This window comes from Erithacus rubecula (genome assembly GCF_903797595.1).
Source record: "Erithacus rubecula genome assembly, chromosome: 1".
NCBI lineage: Eukaryota > Metazoa > Chordata > Aves > Passeriformes > Muscicapidae > Erithacus > Erithacus rubecula.
The window spans coordinates 20,419,736-20,444,933 of NC_136658.1; the positions used below are offsets into that span (position 1 = coordinate 20,419,736).

General features: G+C 47.6%; 1 protein-coding gene across 5 annotated transcripts in view; it reads left to right on the plus strand.

Annotated features, from left to right (window-relative positions):
* Nucleotides 1-1,296: 1,296 nt before the first annotated feature.
* Nucleotides 1,297-25,198, plus strand: part of BOC (BOC cell adhesion associated, oncogene regulated) — a 59,015-nt gene continuing 35,113 nt past the window's right edge. For 2 of the 5 annotated variants that reach the window (XM_079321782.1, XM_079321783.1), the window contains exon 1: nucleotides 10,595-10,828. In XM_079321782.1, the coding sequence (XP_079177908.1) occupies nucleotides 10,789-10,828 (40 nt within the window). In that variant the 5' untranslated portion in view covers nucleotides 10,595-10,788. The other 3 variants (XM_079321786.1, XM_079321785.1, XM_079321784.1) reach the window with 3 other exon arrangements.

The window sequence follows — 25,198 nt, forward strand, 5'->3', positions numbered from 1 at the left end:
CTGCTTTAAATTAGGAAACCAGTGTTTTTCAGACAAGGCAGGTGCTAGAGGTCTTAGCACTTGTAAAAGCTAGGCCACTTAGTGAGGTGTCTACATATGGATTTAGCACCTGAGGAGTGCGTTACTGAGCAATGTAAAGAAAAACTTGGAATCTTGGAAACAATTCTTTAAAAGGTAATTAGAGAGCAAAGTTAACATTTCAGTGGAAGGAAGTTTGTGTTCAACCTTATAAATCTGATAAGCTTACCTATTGAAATGAAAGTTGAAGAAGCCATCAACACACTCTCCCTTGGAACTCAAAAAATCCTACAGAAAAATCAGTTTTAATCTTTTCAATACCCATGTAATAAACCAAGGAATACAAATAGAGAAATCCTATTAGAATGCACTAAATCCTTTGCATTATCCTTATGAGAAATTAATAAGCCAGGAGATCAGAACTCTTCTGAAGTGCCACTAAGCAGGAATAACTCTGAAACCCAATGATGTCATGATGAACAACTTCAACTTTTCCACCTTCTCTGAAGACTGAAGGACTTCATGTTTAGAAACTACAGAGCATGTTTGTCATCTATGCTCTTCTGGACATGGCAAAAATGTGAGAAACCCATCCTGACCTTTCAGTGACATATTTGTTTCAAGATAATCTTTATTGAAGGACCTTGAAAGACCAAAGATTTCCCTGCACCCTGGGCAAATTTAAGTTTTGGGGCATGAATTCACTCTTTGGTGCGGGGAGACGGAGTGAGGAAGAAGCGATGGGGTTTAATCTCAGGGAGTGGTGTCACCGCTTCTCCTAGAAACTTGTGCCCGAGATACTTTCCGTGAGAGCAAGCACCTGCTAGGAAGCGGTGGCTGGAAGAAGAGACCTTTCCAACCTTTTGGTATTTATCACAACTGACGACCGCCGAGGCTGGGGCGAGATGGCGGCCCAGGAGTGGCGCCCGGGGGCTCCGTGAGCCGCTGGTGCCACTCCAGCCTGCGGTGCCAGCCCGGGACCCCCGCACCCCGGGCCGGGGTCCGCCTTCCCCGCCCACAGCAACAAACTTTTCGTCCCAGCTTTCCCGCTTCCCGGGAGCGTGGGGCGGCGGGAGCGGCCCTGAGGGCCCGCGGCTCCCGGTTCGCTGGGGGCACGGGGACGCTGCGGGCGGCAGACGAGGCTCGGCCGCTGCCGGGCTGTGGGGAAGGGGTTTTACTTGGAGTTTTTCTCCCTCCTCTGGCTCCTCCTCTTCTTCCCTCCTCCTCAGGGGGAGGGGAAGGAGGGAGGCTCTTGGGGCAGGAGTAGCCGGAGCAGGGAATTGTTTGGGAGTTCAGTCATCCAAAAGCCGTCTCCCGTATGGAGGGTCTGGCTTCCCGCATCCCGGCGCCTCTTCCCTCCTCCTTCTCCTCCTCCTCCTCCTCCTTCTCCTCCTCCTCCTCCTCCCGCCGCGCCTGAGCTCAGCGCGGCCCCCCATCCCCAGCGCCAACCCGCAGAAAAAGCACAACCACCACCCCCAAACCAAGGGCCCCTTCACTTTCCCCTTCCCCCCAAAAACAGGCTTTTCCCCTCTTTCTCTCTCTTCCCCCCACCTCCCCTCTGTGTGTGTGTGCGCGCGCGTGTGAGTGTGTGTGTCTGTGGTGAATTCCCCGCAGATCCGGCCTGGAAGTTCCCAGCTCCTGGAGTTAAGCCTCTTTGTTGCTTCCCTTCGTTTGGGGCATCTTTGTGTTTCCCCCCGCCTGCTCCACTGGAGACCGCGGTGAGTGAAAGGAAGCGGGCCCGGGCCTGGTGGCCCTGGCGAGGGGCTGGAGGGTCGCACGGTGGTGGCGGGCGATGGGGCGCAGGGCTTTCGCCCCATCCGTCCTCAGGCAGCGGCAGAGTTTGGGAAGTTGGTGCGGGGATGCGAGGAAGGGGTCTGCCGAGGGATGTAGGAGAGGTGACAAGGAAGCAGTGGAGAGCCGGTGGTCCCCCCCGGGACGGGGCTTGTTTTCGCGCAGGCAGGTGAGATGTGGGGGCTCGGATGTTTCCCTCCGGCTCTTCCTCCTCTGCGGGTCGGCCTGAGCTAATGGAGGGCCCGGGGCACGCATTCGCTCCAGGGCTCTCCTGGAACTTCCCCAGAAGCCTGGTGCACGACCTTGCCCCGTCCTCACTGCCTGCCGGCTGGGCGAGGAGACACGGTGAGCAGTGCAGAGGGGGAGAAGCTGTGCAAAGTAAGCCGCAGATCCATCCTCCATTGCTCCAACTCTTGTCAAAAGCTGCTGGGAGTTTACAGGCAGGAGCTGTCTCTGGCAGATGCGAAGGCATTTCGGTTTGTGCTCCGCGAAGGGGCTGCTGCTGCTGCTGCAAAGAAAAGCGGGAGTGGGTAGTCTGTCTGATAGTAGGATTTTTGTCTTTTTCTGTGACCGTAGAGTTTTTAACCCTGGTGCAAGGATAAGGAGTGATTTGGGTCAGGGGAAGTAATTTTCTGCCCGGCAGTGGGATGTTGTAGGATTTGTGCATGCATGCCTCCCTGCTTCGACTGCAACTTTGGCAGATCGTCTGGATGGTGACTGTAAATAGAAAATGTATTGGGGAGAAAGTGGGATGCTGAATATGTAGCTGTGTCCGAACAAGACTTTATCAAGTGCTCTGAAGATACTAACCCTTACTTTAGAAAATAATAGGCTTGTAACCAATACCCCTGGCTGGCAGAAGGTACTTAATACAAATCTGTCTTTGAGCATTTCCCCAACTAATTCTGGTACCCCAAGTGTTTCACTGGCATTGTGTGAACGGCAGTTCACATCTATTAAAGTTGGGCTTTTTTGTCCTTGTTTGTTTTAAAGAAACTCTCTTGACCTCTCTGCAGAATTATGTGAGTGGGATAACAGGAATCCATACACACACTCAGCACCCGCGTGTAATTCCCAGCATGTCTTAAATGTTTTTGTTGGTGCCCAGTTCTCTTAATTTCTACATTGCTGCCATAGTGTCTTTTTTGATATGTTCATTTGCAATCTGCCATTAAAATTTCTTTTCCCATGGGCTAAAAAACTACCGTGGAAAATATTAGAAGAATGTGGGCGTTTTGTAAGTTGAATTTTATCTTAGTTTTCTTTTGAAACTGACTTGGGGAGCCTGCGATTAAGAGGAGGGTTCCTCTGTATTTATGCCTATGTACTTACAGGGCAGACACTTGAAGTTACTGGATTGAATTTTGAGGTTCATGTTTTGGGGAGGGATTTGAGCAGAAACACATCACGGTTTGCAGTGAAGGTTGGTTATGTTTATTTAAGTGACCTAAAGAAATGAAGGTGGAATAAATTCCCATGCTACCAGGAGTCATGTGGGGATCTTCTGAAGTAAATAGGACAATTAGGAATTGCTGTGAGCTCCCTGCTGGGTGCATGATATTTTCCGACAAGAAGTAAATGGAGTTTTGTCCCATGTCCTTTTCTTAATCCTCCCCTTCAGATACAGGGACTCATCCTGCATATACCAAGCAGAAGAGGTGCCAGTAGATGTTTGCTGTGAGGGTTGAAGTCAGATGCACTGCAGTCTTCCCTGCTTCCTGCTGGGGAGTATGAGGCAGGTTCATCTGAACGGTGCACAGAGGTCCAGTGCAGATGGGAAAGGCAAGTGCAGTTTTCTCCCACTCCTATCCACACACCCCCACAGGACCATTATTTGAGAGATACCCCAGTACAAGTAGCTGAATCCACACATTTCTTCTCTGCTTGGCACAGTGAAGAAGTATTGGAGCTGCATGATTCTGCGTGTGTGTGCTCCAAACTAGCATGTAAGTTGTATGAGTTCTATGTATCCCTGCAGTCTGGAGAAAGCAGCTTTTCTGTGCCTTTTACTCATGTGATACAAAAGCACAAAGCGAGAGGTTCTTTGAGATTGCAAAATGAAACCCAGTGTCTGGTGTTAGCAGAGATCTTTCCAGCCCTCAGAGTGTGAGACTCCTAGCTTGGAATTTTGCTCCATTGAAGGTCAGGTGAATCATTGCTTAGTCCACTTCACTGCTTGAAATTCTGCTGTGTCCTCAAAACTAACACTATACAGATCCCTCCATATCTTCAGTACCAAACTGGCAGCCTTGCAGTGCTTTCAGGATGCTGGTACAGCTCCTCCTGGGACTAGGGCCAACAGAATTGCCACTTTGGGACCCAGCTGGAGCCTCCTGCTGAGCAAGAAGCATCACGGGCAGGGCTATGAAGCAAGCAGCCTGCTTTTGTCCCCACAGTCCCCAGTGCTGCAGAGGAGAAAGTTCCTTTCCTGAGTTAATAAAAGCTACTCATTTAGGGCACACCTGAATTTTTGTCTTGTTAGTGAAGCACTTGACTGAAACACCACCAGATCTACCTGCCAGTGTTTCCTGGCCTGTTCCCGAACCACATGCTCTTAGGAGCACAGAAGCCTTGCAATCTGATAATAAGCATAGGAAAAAAAACAGCTATTGCTTCTTCTAGCTGGCATGTGGGAGGGGACATGGGTGACAGGACAGGAAAGGCACTTCAGTTGGAAGCATGTGTTTGGAAGCAGAGGTGTTTGGGCTGGGTCTTCAGCCCATGCACATGCCCTGTTGTGAGTTTGAATTTTCTCCACAGCCCTGTGCCTTACTGTTGCCGTGCAGAAAATGGAACTGGACCCTGTGCCAGTGGGTTGAGCCCTGGAAGGAGAGGCAGATATTACTGTCTGTGTTGGCTCTTGCCAGCTGACCTGTTCCCAGCCTCATGTCTCTCAGAGCAGAACTCAGGTGCACTGGGGAGAACCCTCTGTGTTGTGCTGAGCTCCTCAGGACTGCCACAGAGCTGGAGAGGCACCTCTGTGCCTCCAGAGTCACTCTCTTCCCAGGCAGAGATGGGCTGTCTTCCAGCACCAGCTCCTTGTGTGCCTCATGAAGCAGGGGAGCAAAGACAGGGAAGAGTGTGTTGGGGACCATGCTGGTTGTTTTAGCCCAGGCTGGCCTGCAGGTGGGTTTTCAGAGATTTGAGCTCTGCTGGGCTCAGTTTAGTCACTCAGCCTGCAAGGTGTTGCAACAGCAGTAGGCCAAGGTAACTCCAGGTTAACAGAAGTTCCTTTGGGAGCAAATAATGGTGGGTTGTTAATTTTAATATCTGATGCCAAGTGCCTCATAGTCATGAGGCACAATTCACTTGGACTTCTTTAATGTGCAGAGGTGACTTTGATATATTGCTGCTGGCATGTAACAGACCAAGGCTTGCAAATCTCTTGCTTTAAACTGTTACCTCCCAGGCTAAAAATTTGCAGTGTGAATTCTGCAGTTAGGATAGAATATCGCACAAGGAAAAAGTTCTCTTGCAAAGTCTTTGGAGACTTCCTGTTTCTGGTTAGACTGAAAACATCCTGAGGGAGAAAACCTGCTGCTGTGTGTTCTGGTGCTCCTGTGGTCAGTCTCAGTTTAAGAGGTTGTTATGTATTCCAGTTCCTAGGCCACAAGAACGATTTAAGGTGAATAATAACTAAATGAATTGCAGGTCCTTAGGTAGAATGGGGGTGAAAATCATCTTTCTTAATGTACTTTGGGTAATTGTTCATTTTGAAGTGTCTCATGCATCTTTTTCTGTTTCCTGATACTGGGATTAGTTCCTCTTGGCTCCAAATCATACAGTATCATATCTGCTTCTTCATTGGCTGATCAGAGTGCTTGAAGCTGATTCTCTGGAGGGAATGCTTGCAGAATAGGAAGCTTTCAAAATTTGCTTTGTATGCATATTTGTGCACAAGTCTTCTAAAATCTCTCCATGGGAGCATGTGCTCCAGCAGCACAGCTGTTTGAGTATCCATGGGAAGCTAAGACAAAAGGAGTATGGATGCAGTGGAAGCAAGTTGGCTGAAAAGCTCAGAAAGATATTTATTGCAGGGAAAAGAAACCACTTGGTGCTTACACAGTCCCAGAGCTGCTGCAGGCAGTGCAGAGCTTTCTGCTTAAGCAGAGAGCAACAGATCCCTGCCCTGAGGATGTTACACGCTCCTTTTATTAAAATGGCCTCTCTTCCTTGCAAAAGGACAAATGGAACGGGAGGATGGGGTTGGTAGCAGAGCACCTGGACTGGGTGCCTGTGAGGGGCTCTGAGGGCTGCCATTGTGTGTTGTAGGAGCTCTTGAGTAAAAGCAGTGCCAATTTATTTTGGCTCTGATGGCATCGATGGAGAGAAATGTGCGTCAGGGAGCGTGTGAGACGTGCTTGAGCTTCTTTGACCTCCTTGTGGGCAGTGTGCCAGCACAGAGGTGAGAGCCAGACTTTATCCTTGTTTTCTGCTCAGCTGCTCTTGAGAGGCTGCTGCCCTGTGTCCAGTCATCTTCCCTGATCAGCTATTAGATGTGAGGATGGCAACTACGCCTTGTCCCTGTGCAGAGTGTTGGAGGCGTGCTGGGCAAAGTCCACACCACACCACAGTGTGTTACCTCTATGGAAACACCATTGTCAGGCTTGCAGAGGTTTTGGGCTATGGTGTCTCTATATGTGTGTGTGAAAGCCAGATGGTGTTTTGGAAAGTGGTCATTTTGCATTAACTTCTGTGTCTGGCATAGGCAGTAAATCTCTCACCCCAAGCCCCAAGCAGCAATGCCATTTTGGCTCTCTCTGGTAAAGAGATTAGCCAGCAGGTTGTACTGTCATGAACAGCCATAGACGCAGGGCTCTGCCCAATGCAGGGACGTGTTCGCTGGTTGTAATGTCAACAAGTCTGTATGTGTATCTGAAGACTGCATCAGGCTCTTCTGCTGTTCTTTAAATCATGAGTGCAGGGGAAAGGGGTGCAAAGATCTCTGCTAAAACTGTGCTGTCAGCTTTCAAATACCAGGATGAGGTTACTTTTTATTTTCCTTTTAGTTGAGAAAAGGACAGGGTAGACAGAGCCCTGTGAATTAGTTGTTAAGTTTAGTATGGTTTAGAAATTCTTTGGTAATACAAACATACTGAGATAGTCTTTGAGAAATACACCTGAAGTCCGGATACACTGACCTGGAATACAGCATTTATTTGCAAAATTCAGCTTCTTCTGATAACGTCTCTGTAATTTATCCTGGTACTTTTAGGGAGAGCAGCCACCTTGCTTAGTGATGCCAGGGTTTTAGAGTACAAGCCTGGGATGTGAGGGCAGCTTCATTTGATTCTCCTTTACACCACAGATTTCCCCCCCAAGTTGGGGCAAGTTGCTCTTTGCCTCAGCTCTCCACCTACAAAACTAAATGGCACTTCCCTGCCTCCTTGTGGTGTTGAGGATAGGTCTGCTGGAGATCAAGACAGACCATAGATTTGCTGGCCTTCAGAAAACCTCTTGGATGAGTACCACAGTTGATTTCAGCAGAGAGCCTCCCTCGGCACTGGCAGCCCAGTGGGGCTCCTGTGGTTGCCTCTGGCGACATGTGCCCCTGCTTGCTGGGTGGATGTGGGCCTGTAGGGGCTGCAGGGTGCTTTTTGTTTGGAGGGCAGGCTGGTGTGCAGCTACAGCAAAGGCCCTCTCTGAGCATGACCCTCGGGGAGCCTCATGTAGGTAGCAGCACTGCAGCTGCAACGAACTTCTGGCTTCAGCCAGTGGTGGTACAGAGAGGCCATTGTAATCCTATGTGCTGTATAGTGTACATCTCAACAGGCAAAGTGGCTCCAGGGTTGGTTGTTTTTTTTATTTCCCCCTCCTCCTCTCCATCCCTTCAAATCTGCTTCATGAAGTTCCTCCCCTTAAATTGAAAATTTGGCTTTATCTTCAAAGAAGCCCTTTAGTGCCAAGCTTTTAAAGGTGAGGAGGAGGCGAGAGCAAAAACATCACATCCATTAACAGCCCAGTTGCCAGAGAAAATGTTTTTTAAGACATAATCTGAAACCTTAGTGTTTGGGAGCCAAAGCTGAGATTGAATACAAGTATGGGCCTTGTCCCTAGAGAGTGGCAGCGCTGGGAATATGCTGGCACAAAGACAGACCATGGAGAGAGGATTCTTGTGCATGCACGCACACAAATAGACAATTATTTGGAAGCCAGTAGTGTTCTGGATGCTGAAGAAATTTAATCTAGTGCCTTCTGTCCCAAGTTGCTCCCTGAGCTATAGCATTCTCATTGCCCCAGCACTTCTCTGGATGGCAGTCCCCTCTGGAGCAGGAAGATTCCTGCCATTTGTTGGCCATGGGTGGTAAAAAGGACTGGCTGGTCCAGCTTCTTTAGAGTTTGCTGCTGTCAGTGGGAGATTTCTTTGTGGCCCCTGAATGGTGATGGGCATATGATTTTTTTGTTTTATTTCTCCAGAAGAAAACTGCTTGTTTAACAAACCCAAGCACTGTCAGATTGAAGAGTTGGGTTTGATTCCCAGTGTCAAGAGATGTTTTCAGAAACATGCTGGGTGGGATATTTCAAAAACACCTGGGCTAACTTTGATGATACAGTGGAGAAATGAGACTTGTGCACTGAGACCAGCTCCCCTTCTCACTTTTCAGGGTCATGCTTAGTGGGTTTATGGGACAGTCCCACTGTCACCAGTGTGACAGCTGCCCACATTAGTCCTGTCCACCTACTCCTGCATGGAAGTGGATGCTGTTTCATAAGTGGCTATTCAGGCATATCCTGGCTTGCAGGCACTTGAAGTGCAGCATCTAAGCCAGAATCATCTGGGCAGAGAGTAAGATGGCCCCAGTTATCCAGTTGTAATGGGGTTTGAAGCCAGTGAGGAGCACCTTGTTACTAACTTCTCCTGGGCATGGCGAGCCAGACCACAGCAGAGCTGTGAGACCCTTGCAGGAGGAAGGCTTGATATCTACTAGCTATTGAGTCCCTATGGGGACTTCTCTACCCCTCAGCTGGCCAAGGAGGGTATCAGGCTTGTAGCTGTCAGGCATTTCTGCAGCTGGAGGCTTGTAGGGTGAGACTGTAAGAAGCTGGTGTATGAAGAACTCCCCACAGAGGCACTCCAGCTGCTTTAGATGTGTCCATCATCACCTTTCATCACTCTGACTTTACCCTTGGGATGTCTGGGACTGGCCTGAAGGCAAAAGACATTTGCTTTCCAGCAGATGAGGAGCTGAGCTTGTGCCTGAACACCTCTGTAATGCTGAAGAGAAAGAGTCCAGGGCCACGCAAGGACTGGTTGCCTTTGAGGACCATGCTGCTCTGGGTGCCTGAGGTGCTGTAATGTTGAAAGAGTAGTTCAGCTTTTGTCAGCCCAGCTGCAGATCCTGTCAGAGGTGGCTGCTCAGGCAGCAGAGAGGAAGAAGGTCTTGGGATCATGATCAGCTATGCTGGATGACCGTGCAGCCTGTTAGTTTGTGATGGATGCTGAGAAAGGGGGTCAGTACCAAGGTGCAGGCTGGAGCTGCTGGAGCCTGGGTGTATTTGCTGAACCTACTCACCTCTTGGTAGGGAGGTATGGAGCCAGTTTCAGGAAGCCTTAGGGAAGAGTGATCTCCTTTAAATGGCTGCTACAAGACAAGCCAGCCCTGTGTCTCACAGGACAGGCACCAGTCTACTCCTGCTCCCACTGCAGCTGGCTGTGCTTGCCTGGTGCAAAATGTGCAGTATGGGCTGTGGGATCCTGCTGACAGCATCATGAAGCCTGTGGTCTTTTCTGGAAGGAAGGGTCTGCTACTTACATCATGTAGCAATTTAGGCAGGAACATAGTTGCTAAATATACTGTTGTCCTGTTTTCCTCACAGTTGCCTGGGCTGAGGTTTGGGAAGAAGGAAATAGGAGCACAAAGAGAACAGCATCAAGAGCAAGTGGCAGGCTGTGTTTATCATTGATGCCTGACCCTATAATCTCCCTGGGGATAGCTTTGGACATCCCTAACCTCTGAGCCACTTGAAAGAACCACCTTTAAAAAAATTTCCCAAACTAGTGACCAAGCAAACAAGTGCAAATTTCATCAGCCACAAGAATGTGAGTATAACCCAGTTTTAATATAGCTTCAGAGCTGAAGATAAGTACAGGTTTCTTGACTCTCTGGATGAAGGCCTGAGAAAAGCCTGCTATGCCCTCTTCCTCCATCACCATATTCCTAAACCTAAATTATTATTTGTATTACAGTTGTGTCTACAAGTTTTAACCAAGGTTGGGACACAGCTATGATCGATTCCATGTTAATTTGTAGTAGGAGAGTGTTCCTACATCTCCATTCAAAACAGTGAGGCAAACATGGAGATAAAAATAGAGCATGAAAAGGACACGTGTGCCTTGGAGTGACTTGGCAGGTCAAGACCAGAGCTAAGTACAGACCCCACCGTGCCTGATACTCAGTCTCATGCTCCATCCTCCACTGTGCCCTGCTCAGAAGAGATCAAAGTCAAGTGTCACTAAACCTAGATAGAAAGTTGTCTCCCTTGAAGCTGAGAGCCGTCCATAGCAGAGTCTACGTTCCTTAGCCTCAGCTTCCCATCAGTGGCTGCCTGTGCTTGGGTGAGTGATTTCCCAAAGGGTACTTGGCACTGCAGGTGGTGTTGGTAGCGTCCTGCTGCTGTGCATGCCTTTCATTGGGGCAGGCAGTGTGTCTTGCCGAGCTGGGGAGCTGCAGGTGGAGGGCAAGAGCTTGTGGCTCTAGGGAAAGGAAGGGGGCCAGTTATGATTTTAATTGTCTCCTGTCAGCCAGTTTTCAGCTGCGGCATCGTGCTTTGAAAGGTAGCTGGAAGAAGAGAGTGCCAGTGTAATAACCGTGTTTCGCTTGCAGCATGCAATCTCAGGGTAAACAGTATCATTACACGAATATTGTGTGCCTTCTTTTCACAGGGGGTCTGGGACTGTACTCCTCCTGCTCTGGAGGCATTGCCTTTCAGTGCACAAGCCAAGAATAAGCTGTAACAGATGCTGCTAAGGCCAGGTCTATGGCTTGTATTGTGCCCAGATGCAAGAGGAGATGTTCAGGTCAGCAAAGAGGTACCTCACAGTGTAAGGAGGTGCAGGAACAGCAGGGTTACAAAGAGCTGCTCTTCCTGAGCAAATTGAGCATGTGTTTGGGGACAAACAGGAGTACCTGAATGCTAATCTGACCCCTGCAAGCACAGATAGCCCAGTAGGGAGCAGCTGTGTGGACACAATGGCAGGATATGAGCAAGACCTGGCTTGATGTATTAATTGGGAACTATTTCTCAAGGAGGATAGGATTACTTCATTGAAACCTGGGCAGGTTCTTTCCCTCCTTTCTTGTCTGACTTGGAGCACTTTTTGGGGTGGCAGGTAGGGATTTAGATGCATCTTCTTCTGGTATCTATTTGCAAAAAGCAGAATGCAAGCTGTCTTGGGGGGCTGCTCATGGCCATGACCTACTGCTATCTGGGTAACAGCTTGAACTTCACTCAGAGGCTTTTTGCTCAGAGGAATGTGTTGAAACATACTGTTTTTAATGGCACGCTGTGCCAGGGGCTCTTTTTGTCTACGTGAAGAGATGACTCTTTGCTCTACTCTGCAGGAAGAGGAGCCTGTCTGTAGTAGGACTCCTGCATTTGGCAAGTGTTTTGATCTCTCTACAAGCTAAATAATTCACTTACAGAAGAGATCTCAGATGAGGTGTTTGTGCCCTTGCAGTCAGTGCCTTGGGAGTGGAGGAGTGGTAGGAGATGTCAGACAGCTGCACAGTTATGGCTTTTTCTTCTCTGTTGATCCCAGGTCACTCTCAGTGCATGAAAGACTGCGAAGAGGCCCCAGCATAGCTCCTGCCTTCACTGCTGTTCAGCTGAATTAGACAGGGCATGGGATGGAAAAGGTGTTAAAAAATGGGTTAGTGCCACCCATCCCTCCTGATGCTTACTGAGAATAACCTATTCCTCTCTTTCAGCACAGCCCCCTTTCAGTTTGGCCTCAGACCTTGCAATGAGAAGGGAGAACGGGATTGCATCTGAGGATTACAGCGTGCCCCTGTTCCCTGCATGCATGCTGCCTCCCAAAGGATGTGGGTGCCTCTGCCAGCTCCATGCACCCCCTTTTCTCCCTGTTTTCTGCCTTTAATTTCCCCTCCTCTGCCTGAGGTCCCAGTGCTGCCAGCAGCAGTTGCCGGGGCTGAGAAAGGCTTGTTGGGCTGTATCCTGGGTGCCCCTGCCCTTACTTGTTTTGGGGAAGGCTGATAAGGAGCAGCTAGGGGTACCTGCAGGCGCCAGCCCACTGCTGCAGAGGTGCTTGCAGCCTGGCTGACCCGAGGCGAGTGCGGCGCTGCGTGTCGGAGCGGGCCGGGAGCCCTTGCCCGGGCACGGTGGCTGCCTGCAGACACAGGCAGGGCTGCTGCCTCCCCACAGCTTATTCTGGAGAAACGCCGTCCTTGAAATGAGATCTTCTCTTCTTTCCCCTCATCTGCTGCACTGGGGCTTGAGGGTTCGAAGGCAGCCTGTTCAAGTCCCCACCAGCGTTTCTGATGTCACAGCGTGTTGCAGGCTGGGAGGGTTTTATGCTGACCTGTCTCCTTACAGGCAGCCAGAGAAGCAGCAGGTATGACGTGTGCTGAGGTGCCAGCATCTGCAAGGGGCATGTAGGAACCAGGCCAGAAAGGCTCAGTGAGATGTTAATGAGCCACAGATGGTCAGCTTTATCCTGGAGCCTGCTGATGTTGGATTCTAGAGCTTTCTGCTGAAGCAATGTGTGAGTAAGAGCTGATGGTAGGTAAGAGCTGGAAGGGAAGGTCCTAAAATAAAGATCTTTAGGCATATATGGGGGACCTCAAGAGATCGTCTGTGCTAGAGGCTCACTGTGTTTTTTTCTGAAGGTCTCCTTAGCTACTTGAACTATTTGTGGGCTTCAAAAATTAGACTCATTTTCCATGGAAGAATTTTGTATTCAATAGGTAAGATCAACAGAGATTTATCTGTGGCTGTTAGAGAGGAGGATCTCCAGAGGCTTTGCTTGAGTACAGAGCCCCAAAGGCTGTGATGGATGTATTCCTCTCTTGCAGAGGGCAGGATGCTCCCAACAGATGTTTGTTATCAGCAAAGTAAAGCAGAGAAACAGAAGAACTTCAGCTGGCAAGAAATGCAGATGGAAATTTTAATTGTTTCCCTTTTGGGCTTGCAGAGAGAAATCTCGGAGCTGCTTTCTGTCCCATTGTAACATTTTATGTTTATATAGCTTATCTCTTTCATGAGGAACTATTAGATCCTGCAGCATGTTGTAGATGTGACTATGAGAGCAGCTTGTTTTTACCCATCCCAGGGCAGAGTGTGCCAGCTGCACAACTGCATCTAAAATCATGGAGCAACATTTTCACAAAACTGAGTGCTTTTCTCCCTGAAAGAGTTTATGGTATTTTCAAAGTTAAGAAATGGTGAATAATTTCCCTAATGGTAACTCTGATTCCCTTAGGTGAGTTTTCACAGTTGCTAGAGGGAGCATAAAGACCTTATTCCTTCCCACCTCTAATGCTGCACTTGTGGTCTGTAGCAAGTGACAATATTTAATGTAATTTGGAGGGTAGGTACTGTCTGAGTTGATCTATAGATGACTTTGCTCTGAACAGTGAAAGGTTTTTTCTGGGGGTATTTAGTGCTGTGGGACAGTCACAGAGCTCCCTTCTCAAAGAAGGCACTGACAGTCCCTAAGCAATTAGACATAAATGTCCTTGAGGCAGAGAATGGCTTTTGCAGAGCACCTTAATTCTTAAAGGAGTCTCTGTACAATAAATCTAATACCCCTTATGTTCTTTTACTGGACAGTAGTACCAGGATTTTTGGAAAATCCAAAGAGTTCTAGATTTATTTTTCCTGGTAGGCAAGCAAATGTCAGGGATTTGCTGTGTCCTTCCAGCACACTGCTGGGTGAATCTTTGGAGAAGATGATCTGATCTTTTTGTGAAACATTTGCTAATACCTCTCAAGCAAAGATGAGTTCTGCATTGAAAAGACATTCTAAAATGATAAAGCAATTCACAACACAAAAGCTTCTTAGTCCTTTGCAACAGAAGACAAGGTAGACTTCTTCAGATTATTAGCATATTAGACTTAGGTTTTAAAAATGTCTTAGGCTGAGCAGAATAGGTTGATAGACAGAGAACAGATTAGAATCTCCTGTCATCACCCCGAAAGCCCAGGAGTCACTGTTTATTCCCGGTCTCTTTACTACTTACAGTTTTCTCCAAAAATGACTAAACATATAAAATGAGGATTAGGTTTGAGGTTAGAGGTTTCTTTTTTTTTTCCTTCCCCTATTCTAGGCCAGACTCTGACCACAGTCATGTATTTGGTTTTTTTTCTCCTTTACTTCCAAATGCAGTCACATAACAATAGCCTGGAAAAAAAAAGTACTGGAAATGATTTGTTCATGAATTTATTTCCTTTTTTGGGCTACAAGGAGTGGGTTAGCATTTGGGTAAGGAGGCTGGGAGCTCCAAGCCATCTCTTTCAAGGTTGAAGAGGGTTTAAATGGGAACCATCCTGTTAGAATGAGAATTACTGTAGAAAGGCAGCCTTTCTGAAGCAAGCATTTCCATTGCTCCATGTGCAGAGCCTCATGCTTGGGGCACCTTTTCTCAGCTGAACTTTATTTGCTATTTATGTAATAGCAGAGTCTTGTACAGACACTACTAAACAGGCTTTGTCTGCAACAGGCAGGCAGGGACCAACTGGAAGAGAAATGCTCCTCTGGTCTTGGGCTTCTTCAGAAGTGGGTGATTGTTTGCTTTCCTTAACAGCCTGCTAATAGGAGGTAGTGGGTGGTGTTGTCTTTCTTATTTATTTTATGTAGGATGTCATGACAGATGGTGATTTTGACTGTTGTCCTCAGCTGTAGAAACTGCTTTCTAAACCAAGCTAGCTATGATGGAGGCATCATAGCCAGATGATCTGTGAAAGAGCAAAGCCTATCAGAGGCATCAGATTCCCAGCTGACTCTGTTCTGTCATCTCTCTCCTGAGGAGCAGGAAAAGAAGTGTTTTGCAGACAGGGTTAGGAGGTACCTGGCTAGTACCTTTGGGTCTTGGCAGGTGACACCTCTGATTCCAAGGAAAATTAAAAATCAGGAGGTAGGACAGCAATGAATATGTGATTGCTGTGCTGGTCAGGAGGGTGGCTGTCAAAATATCAAACAGTACAGGCAGTGAAATATTGGTCTTTTATTGCTGTTTCAATGGATTTGGTTCTTACTGGAGAGAAAGCAGAAGCAAGTGGAATTTATACATATTGGAGAGGGAACATAATCTGATAAAGGCTAGACCAGTCAGTAAAGTTTTCAGATCGCAGGAAATTTCCTCAAAGTATTTATTTATTTATGGCTTTGCTGAAAAATTTTCAACCAGCTGTGTTTAAAAATATAACAGTAATGAGATACTTAAAAAAGGAGTTAATCTCTCCCTCTCTTTGACATGCTGCAGAGCACCAGCTGTAGCACAAGCAAGCCCTGGGGAAATTCAAGTGGCCTAGCCATGCAGCCTTCAAGCCAGAGTCATACCTTGGGGATCCAAACCCTGGAGGGAAGCACTGGCCTGTGGCAGGATGCTGGAGGGTGGCCTTTTGTCAGGGGCAGCAGGGTTAGTCTGTGCAGCTCTTCAGCTCCTAACATCTCCTCAGTTTTCTTAGACCCCAGCCACTTCTTCTCAGGGCAGCAAGACCCAGTTTTGTCTGAAATACTGGGAGGCCTTGAACTGTCTCTGACACCCCCAATGGGGAAATGCTGGAATGAGGAGGAGGGGAAACCAAGGGCTTTTGTACTGAAGGAACAAAAAACATGCTCTGCGTGTCCCTGAGTTCAGCTATTACAGACTACAAACCAGACTGGATTTTTTGTTTTGCTTTTAAATGCTTCTTTAGCCAATGTGGTTTTTTAAAATTATTTTTTCTGTCTGTCTTTTTGGGGGACAGAGCCAGTCTGGGACTCTTCATTTGGCCCGTCCAGGCTATCCACAAAGCATGCACAAGCCATCTTTTCCAGGTTCATTTCCTCTAGGATTCCATCTGGCTTTGCAATGGCCAAACCTTTGTGTTTGATATCAAGGTGGAAAGGGCAGGCCAACTGTGCTGTGTCCTCCAGTCCTGTGCCAGCAGGGCTCAGTGCTGGGTGCAGGAGCTCTGTTAGTGCTACAGCTGTGTGAGTGTCAAAAATGTGTGTGGTGATTGGCAGAAGTTGTTTTGGGGAAGCAGTTGCCTCCTCCTCTGATGATGGCATGACTGGAAAGGCAAAACATGTTAGTTTTTGTCCCAGGTGGAGGATTGTGTGTGAAGAAGTCTTGTCCCTTTTGGGCCTACTAGTTTCAGCTTCAAGGTGCATATCACAACAGAAAAATCTCCTCTCCCCTGTTTCCTTTTTCTACCACTGGTAGCTAATCAAGATTTGATTTTAATGACTTCCCTCCACTCTCTCTGTTTCCTCTCCCTCTGCCCCACACATGCCTTTTTTATATTTTTTTATGCATTTCTTTTTGGCAGAAGTTGAAACACAAGAAGGATTTGGACCAAGATGAAAACAGTGGAGGAGCATGTTGGGCAGTGCAGTGCTTTGTTCTGAGTTCAGGGAGAGAAGAGGGGAAGCGAGGGGGGACGGAATGTCATTTCCCAGATGGGGACCCTGCCAAAGATGTTCTTGCTTCAGAAAGCAATGAGTGATTTTTGAGGCTATACCAAGTTTAACCCTTTGTTGACCCATTTCTGCCACCCAGGAAACAGCAAAGGCCTGGACCAAAGGTGGGATGGTGTTGTATTGTGTGACCCAGGTGATGTGAATGGTCTCAAGCCAAAGGTCTGCTGTTGTGACTAAATGCTGTCAACAGTCTGAGGTACTTGTTCTCCTCTTGGAAACCCTAAGGAGTGGATGAGCAGTCTGCACTTGTTTATGAGTGAGGGTCCAGTACTAGTGTGATTGCTTTTGGGAAAATGAAATCAGCATGTTCCTTACAGTGGTTGGGACTGCTGTGCTATCTCCTGCCTTGCCAGAAGCACCTGGTTGGATTTGGGATGCTGCTGAACTCTGCTTCAGCTGTTCCCATTGAAGGACAGGAAGCACTTTTGCCTTGTGATCCTTGGGAAGCACCTTGTCCTGTGACCAAAGGAGCCCTGTCATGCTGGGACTGCAGCAGCAGCAAGCCCCAGGTAGCTTGTAGTTGTGCTGGGGACCACTTGCTGGTCATAGCACTAGTTCCTCCTTTCTATTTTGACCCAGTCTCTCATGTTAAAAAAAACAAAACGCAGGTTTGGAGGGTATGGGGAGCAGAAAACCTCTAGAGGCATATATTTACTTCCATGTTTATAACTCCTTGGGCATTAAATATTGCATCTTGTGTGTAGGGTGCTGATTTAACTCCCCAAGGAGTTCTGCACAGTAGCAAATTGAGTGTGAGGATACAGGAGGGGAACAGAGAAGGGAAAGTTAAAGCAACTCTGCCTCTTCATTAATATCTCTTCCAGGTTATAAATACTTGGAGTACTTATGTCAGGACTCTAGAGGAGGTCGTTTATCTCCTCATGAAAAGAACCTCAAGGGTTTTTTATCTGTGGTACTGGGCTGCTTCTTAGGAGGCTCAGCCTTTTAAATCTGGATGAGGTTCTCCTGTAGAAGGCCACTCTCTGCCATCAGAGTTGGAGTGAACCAGTGCAGGATGCATAAAATGCATTAAGTCCCTTTGTGCCAACTCAGACAGAGTCACTATTCACCACAACTAAACATGCAAACCTCTTTTTCTTTAGGACCAGCAGCCTCTCTGGCCCCCAGGACTCTCACTGTCCTCCTTCTCTAGCTAGGAGGATGACGACAGCTTTCCTAACCCCCCTATGAACCTCCTGAACATTAGCACAGCCTAGGTGCAAATTGTCAGTAATTTTGGGCTGTAGAACCACAAACTTATCTTTCTTGCACCTTTGGCTGCAGCATGAGAGTTTTTGATCACTTGTGCAGAATGCAGCTGGACACAAACATGCCAAGATATGGTTATAGCAACACTACTGTGGGTGCATCCATGGCAAGTGACTAACAGGGAAGTGATGCATCCAGTGCTGGCCTTGAAACATGCCCTGTGTCTCTTACACTTCTTTCAGACAGCAAGAGAGGTCTGATCTATAGGAAATTAGTATAAGGCCATTCTGGTATCATTTTTGGGATAAGGTGTAGAAGAATAGGGGTATGTAGACAGAAGATGCATGTGTAGAATTACCTGTGATGGATTTCAGCTTTATTTTTGACATGTTCAATCTTGAGTGCTTTCCCATGGAGGTCAGCAGACCTGCTTGGAAATTCCATATGCACATCTTACTGCACAGCATGTCTAAACTTGCATATTTTTCATCCATTTTCTTGGATCCCTTAAGTCATCCAGGCACAGTCTTGTGAATCATGGGAGGGAAGCCATGACTGATGGATAAGCACTCAGGTGGAAGCAGTGTTTCCCCTCCCTTGCCCAGTGCCACTAGGCACCCTTGGCTTCAGGGCTGGGATCAGCTGGTTTGCCCTCAGATCTTTGACCCTGGTCTCTGTCTCCTCATAAGCACAGCAAAAACTGCAGGCTTTTAGGTAAGGTGAGACTAAAATGCATGGTACCAGAGTTGTTTGGTATTGCTTGATATTTTGGAGGACTCCTTCCAGCCTGGACTTTGGCTTTATTTCACTTGCCCAGGTGGTTGCATGTGTGTGGTGCAGGAAGGTGTCCACTGAACCCACACAGACTGCTGTAGTCACACCTGCCCAGTTCTGCAAATCCTATTCTGGATGAAAACATTTTGAAGGTGTGAATGGCTCATTGTTTATCCATCCTGGTGGTGGGTCTTCATCCCCTTGCCTTCACTAGTGCCTGCTGGGGGGCTCAGTTGGCTTGTGACTGCTGATCGTGGGGTATTTGCAAATGATGCCACATTGGCTCTGCTACTTCTCCTTCACTGTTTACTTAGTTCTTGGCAGCTGGATGTTCCAATGTTTGCTTGACAAACACTTTCCCTGAAGTCTCTGATTACAGAAAGTTTAGTCTGACAAACCCCAATGAATTATCCTGTTTTCTGTTGTCAGTGGTATCTCTCTGTCTCCCTTAACCACAATATTTTGTGTGTGGTGCAAATTCATATTTTCTCCTTGTTGCAATCAGCATGCCCCTCCCTGCTTGGTTCAGTTACTGAGGCAGTATCCCCAAGATGCTGACATCTGTATTTTACTGATCCAAAAATCCTGGGGCTACCAGGAAGCAGTACAGATAGTAACACTACATACTTGTCTAGCACCTTTCATATGAGAATCTGAAATTGTCTGACTCATGTTCATCTCGTTACTGCTTGTACCAGCTGGAGTTTGCTGTTCCTGTTTTTGCAGCCTGGAAAGCTGAGACACAGGGTAGGGGTATATTTTGTCCAGTAGAGGAGGCGATTCCAGAAATGTGGCATCATAATCTCCAAGACTATGAATTTCTATCCCACTCTGTCTTGATAATTTGCCTCCAAAAGGAAAGGATATCAGAATGGGTTGGTTGGTTTTGAGCCATGCTTTATTTGCAGGGATCCATGGCTTTATTTGGTGTCTCAGTAAATTCCACCCAAGAATAAAAAAGCAATTGCAAGATTTCTCCAAGGTAAGTTACCTTACCAAATACTGTCTCTTGTCAGTTTGATGGTTTGGAGCAATGTTGAGGCACAAGTGTTCACGGCTGGCCCAGAGAGGGTAAAGTTCTTACAGTGTTTCAGGGGTGGTAATGAGACTTGTGAAAATATGTCTGCAGGTGTCTGGGTGGTCAGGCTGGGCTGTTAATCCATCCAGCTGCTGGCCTGTTTTGGACAGGGTCCAAGACCAGGTAGGACACTGCTGCTTTTCTTACAGCCTCCAAACACAGCTGAGGACCTTCCAAGCAAACCTGGGCTGGTTTATGGTTTTTGGGGGGAAACCACATGCAAACCACGTCAAATCTCTGGATTCAGCCCCAAACATATGCAGAATGCATACATTTCTGTTTCATTTTCCTTGGAGAGGGAGGAGAACCTGCATGGACCCATGTTGATGTAAGGCGATGGGTGATCTATTCCTAAAGCCTTCCAGTGCCATTCCCATGGCTAGACCAAACTGATGAGGGCAGAATAAGAAATAATACCCAAGTTAGCATCTCCTGGGAGCTCGAGTTTAAGAGGAGGGATATTTTGTCTGAAACCTTTCCAGAAAGGGACAGTTGGGAGGGGGATTAGTGTAAATGTGGACCTTCAACATCTCAGCCGAGGTGATGGGCAGTTAGATCAATGTTTCCTGTGCTGTGGGGCCCTGAAACATAATGTGCATGGAAAATAGAAACGCTAAGAAAGAAAGAAAAGGGGGAGAATTACATGCCCTGGAGGGTAAAAGTGTATTTATTTTTCACGTGTTGTGTCAGAACACACTAATTTTTGCCTGGGAGGGAGGGCAAGCACATGCAAAAACAGTGCAGCTCACTAGGAAAGGGGTGGGGCAGCATCCTGAGCCGAATAGCTCAGGAGATGTGGCTGTAGGACTGTCCCCCCTTCCACTGCCAGGCAGGGCACAGGATCCTCCAGCAGGCATGTGCCAGGGCTTTGTAAGGGAGTCACGTTCTCCCCTTGAACCCAGGGCACCCCCGGCTCCCCACTCCGTCCCCCTTCTCCCATTGCCTCTTCTCCCATGTGCTTTTATTCATTTTGCAAACAGCGTATGCCAAATCCAACTTCACAGCTGGCTCTGCTCCACGTGTTTGTTTTCTATGCCTGTGCGGCGCTCGCCAGCTCCGCTTGCGCCAAGGCTCAGAGGTGGAGGCGGCGGGGGGAGAGCAGGGCTGCTGGGGAGGGAAACGGGAGCAGGCTGCTGCTTGCCAAGCCCTTATTTGTTTAAAGCTTAAGCCTGTTTGAGAGAGCCTTTTTGGAGTGAGGGGTAAGTGGCAGGGGTGGGATGTGGGGGAATGGAGAAAGTAAACTGTGCGTCAAGGAAAGCAAACTTTACAGCTGGAATTGCTGCTGATGCTTGTTGTGTGAAAGGCCTGGGGAGGGGCCTTGGGCTCTGAGCTCCTGCTTTCAGTGTGGGTTTGAGTGTGAATGGGCAGGGGAGACAAGTGGGGAGGCAGTGGCAGCTCTGTGCTGTGCCCAGTCATCACGGGCGCTGCTGCTTGACAAGCCTGGCTGTGGCACTTGTCAGTGTGTCCTAGGAGCTGGCTGGGGCACAGGCAGGTGAGTCTCCCTCCCCAGGCTCTGAGGCAGCAGCATTTTGCCTTCCTTTTGTTACAGAGCATCCCATTGTTGACAGCGAGAATCCATATGCCAGCCCTGCCCATCTGTCTGTGCTGAGCAACCTGAGGTCTTGCTTCATCTTCTGTCGTGTTTGACTCGTTGTCCTCAACGGGACCATCATTTTTGGAAAGGCATGATTAGTGTTGTGATGATAAATGGGGCCAGTCACATGCAAACAGAACCTTTAAAAAGCCCATGCAATGCAACCCTCTCCTCTTCATCTCTGGAAAGGGGAAATCTGTCACCCATCCTGACACCCTATTGTGAGTGTATCCCCCATGATTTTTCATCTCAGGGTGGGCCCCGTGGGGTTTTGGAGAAGCGTGACAGCTGGTGATCATGGCACAAAGTAGGGCTCTGGCACAGCCCAGCTGGATTCTGGCACTCAGCACTAATCCCCACACCCCACCTTAGGCATTTGGCACAAGCCAGAGCATTTTCTATGGACAGTCATTTCTGTCCCTTTGTTTTGCTAGCCTTGAGCTTCCTCTTGTGTTTTTTGTAGTAGTGGCATGTCTTCCAGGGGAAGTTTGTCCCAGCAGAGAGTTCTAGAGGTTTTTGACCTGCTCCCATAACAAAAATTATTATTGTTAGTGAAAAGCAATTTAGTGACAGCTATAGAGAATAAAAACATTTATTCCCAAATTTATGAAAGAAAAAAAAAATCCTCAACTTTTAAATACCATCTTCAAAGGGCAAGAAAAAGGGGCTTGTGCTCTTTTGCATCCCAGCAACAAGTCATTGCTGAAAGGAGTGCAAACTAGGAGGCAGTTTCTCTTTATGGTGGTGATGGGGATGTCTCTAAAGCCAGCCATCTGGGGATTAAACTTTGTATTGACGTTACTGGCAAGTACTTTGTCCTGTCTCTTTTGTGTGCTCTTCTGGATTTTGATGTCAACTGTGTTAAACTAGCCTTGTGCTTGTTAATGCAGTTTCTGGGCCTGCTCCCATTGAAGTCATGGCAAAGATCAGGCTGATTTTGGTAGCAGTAGAATCAAGTCCTCTGTTATAATCCAGAGGATGTGTTGTTTTGACAGGTATTTCTCCTGTGCCACTGGCTCATCTTTATTATAAACTTGGTCAGTTTTTTTCAGCAACAGCTTTAGCAACCTTGCTCTTCAAGTACACACTGGAAGAAGGTTCAAAGCCTAGAAGAGCTACCCAAGTCTTTGCTCTGCCAACAGGAAAATTTCCCCATAGCAGCTTCCCCCAAAGAAGGCTTAACGGTGTCACTGGCAGTTTCTGTGGACTTTTCTGGTTTGTGGTTTTGTTTTTGTTTTTTTTATTCTATTTGTTTCACTCTATTACTGTTTCTAATTGGACATAGACAAGATTTTTCTATTGTTCCTAGACAAAGATTATTTTGATTTTTATTTTATTTTTAGTTCAGTACTTAAAGGTAGGCTCATGTGTAAGTACATGAAGAGGTTGGCTGCTCTTAAAAAGCATCCATATCTTCTTTCTCTGGCTTGTGATCTACTCTGTGAACAAGAGCTACATCTCAGTTTGCAGGTGGCTATAGCTGACTGAAATGTGCTTGCTCCCCAAGCACTCCTGCTGTGCTCCATGCAGATGCTGACTGGTGGGGTTTGTCCACCACTCCTCTGTGCTTTGGTTTATATTATACAGAGAGAGGAGTCTTTCAGCTGGTGGTTACCAGCATGAATGGATGCTGGGATATTTATTGTTGCAAGCTTGACCCCATCATGTGACAGAAACAATAAAATGGAGATGGGTCTTTTCAGGGCAGCTCCATGTCACACCTTTGCCATGATTTGTGGTCTTCCTTCCCACTATTGACCACTGCTCTGGCTGCAGAATGGCTGTAGGGTGATATTAGGTAGCCTAGGATTTGGGTTTTTTCAGCATTGCTGCCACATCAATGGCAGAACAGTTGTTCTGGTCAACATCTTGATGTCTTGTAGTTGGGGAGTGAGAGTTCGTTTTATGGGTTCCCCAGGAGCTGCTGGGGAAGTGATGCAGAGTGAAAAAAGCTTCGGAGAAGAGCATCCTGTTCGGGATCCCCATAGAAAAATGCTGTTTCACTGGGACCAGAGCATATTGTGGAAGTGTATATGTTGATTAAGCTTTTGTTGTAGAGCAGTAAGAAGTTTCTGGTGGAGAGCAGGAGTGATTTTCCGGCTATTCTGAGCAGGCCACATTTAAATTAAGTGGAATAGTGTCAGCTGGGGAGAGAGAATTACTTGAGATGTAATGGTGTGAGGTGACAGACCCTGCTCAGAAGAAAACAGGACAAGGACTTGAGCCTAGATACACATGTGGCCGGTGAACTGTGGCACTGCCATGTCCTTGCCCTGAAGCAGTAGAGACAAACACAAGGAAATCTGCCAAAATCCCAACTCCTCTATTTCTTCTTTCTTGACCCTCTCATCTAAATTAAATTTTCTTCTTTTTCTTTTCTGTCACTTTATTCCACACTTCCCGTTACTGTCTCTGGGGGTTTTTGCCCCGCATCACTTCCCCTGTGTCTGCCGGACCTGCCTTCTCTCTGACCTCTCCCTAACCCAAGAGCCAATTAGACTCTCAACATCAGATTTCAGGCTTTGGGGTTTTTTTGTTTGCAAAAGATGAGAAGAGAAAAACAAAAGCAGTTCCCTGAGTAATGTAAGCTACCCACAGGCACATCTGTGGCTGTGTGATGACAGCTCCTGGTGGGAACTGCCGTGGCTCCCAGCACCCTCCTCCACTGCAGCTGCTGACAGGGAGTGAGCAACCTGAGGCCCGGCTCATGTTGATGTAGGATTCAGCAGGGTGGAGCCCAGAGCCAGCTGCATCAGCTGCCATTTGCCACCCATCCTGTGGGTTCCACTGCATCAGTTGCCAGCAGAGCCATTCATTGGGCTTTTCTTGACCAGATATACACTTCTGCATACTCCCAGCTCTGTTACATGCTTTTCCTCTTTGTCCAAAGAGCAGAAAGATATTGACAGGTAAATTTTGTTAGTGCTTGTATCAAGCATCCTAAAGTAACTAACTCTTCTACCCAATGTGTGAAGTCTAGAGGACATTGGGATTTTTCTTTTGTGTTTAGCACAGCATATGCCTAAAGCTCTCACTGTATTGACACTGATCTTCAGCTTTAGTTGTGATGGGAATGATAAAGTGAGTATTGTTTTCATATGACAAGAGATAGAATGCTCAGACAAGTAATACAGTGCACTAAATCCCTTGCTTCTCAGACTGAAGGTGTATTTTCACGTCATACTAATGTCAGTGGGTGACACCTTTCCTGCTGCCTCCTCTGAAATATTTCTTACCATGAAGATTCAGTGTTGTCCCATAGCAAAGCATAAGAAAAGGAAGACTTTGTTGCTGCATCATCAGCTGAGTTTGTAGCAGTTGTGATGAAAACTGAAAACAGAGCAGATAACTCATCACAAGAGTGTGACTACATTGACATAGTAGGGGATCTGACCCTTTTTTCCTTGCCTTGGCAAGTGAGTAGGTTGTGCTGCACTTCTGTGGGGCCTTGATCTTGCACGACCTTGATAGCAGCAGTTCTGCTGGTTCTCTGACATCTGAAAATCCAGCCCCTGAATGCAGACCCGCATCCTTCTGTAAGTGCTGCAGATATACAACCCTTTCAGATTCCTCAGCTCTCTAAAATGGGACCTTAGCTGCAAGGCAGGAGAGTCTACAGGTGGATCAAGAATGAGAAGGGTGGAGAGGAAAAGCTGGTCTAAAACTGTGGCAGCTCTCCCAGTTTGGGAGTGAAGCTGGACTGGGAGGTTTTAATTGGAGAGGCAGCATGTCCCGCCACGGGGGCAGCCCCAGCAGCTGCTCCAGGGCCACTTTCTCCCTGCACGCACTTGGGAGAAGGAGACAGACAGCAGCCAGTAGTTCCAGGCTTGTTGCAACAACAACATCTGTTTCCTAGGTGCACTTTGTTTCTGAAGAGGCTGTGCAGCACGCTCCATCTGCGCCCTTCTCTTTTTTTTATTCCCTGCTTGTGCCACGATCGGGGAGGCTCTTAGGGGCGGCAGGCGCTTCCCAGGGGGACCCTGCGCCAGCTCCATGCCAGTGCTGGCTGTCGGGTTCTTTGCACCCCGAGCAGTATTGTCAGCATCTTGACAGCTGGCGGGCTGCATGCTTATTAGTTACTACTTTCCTC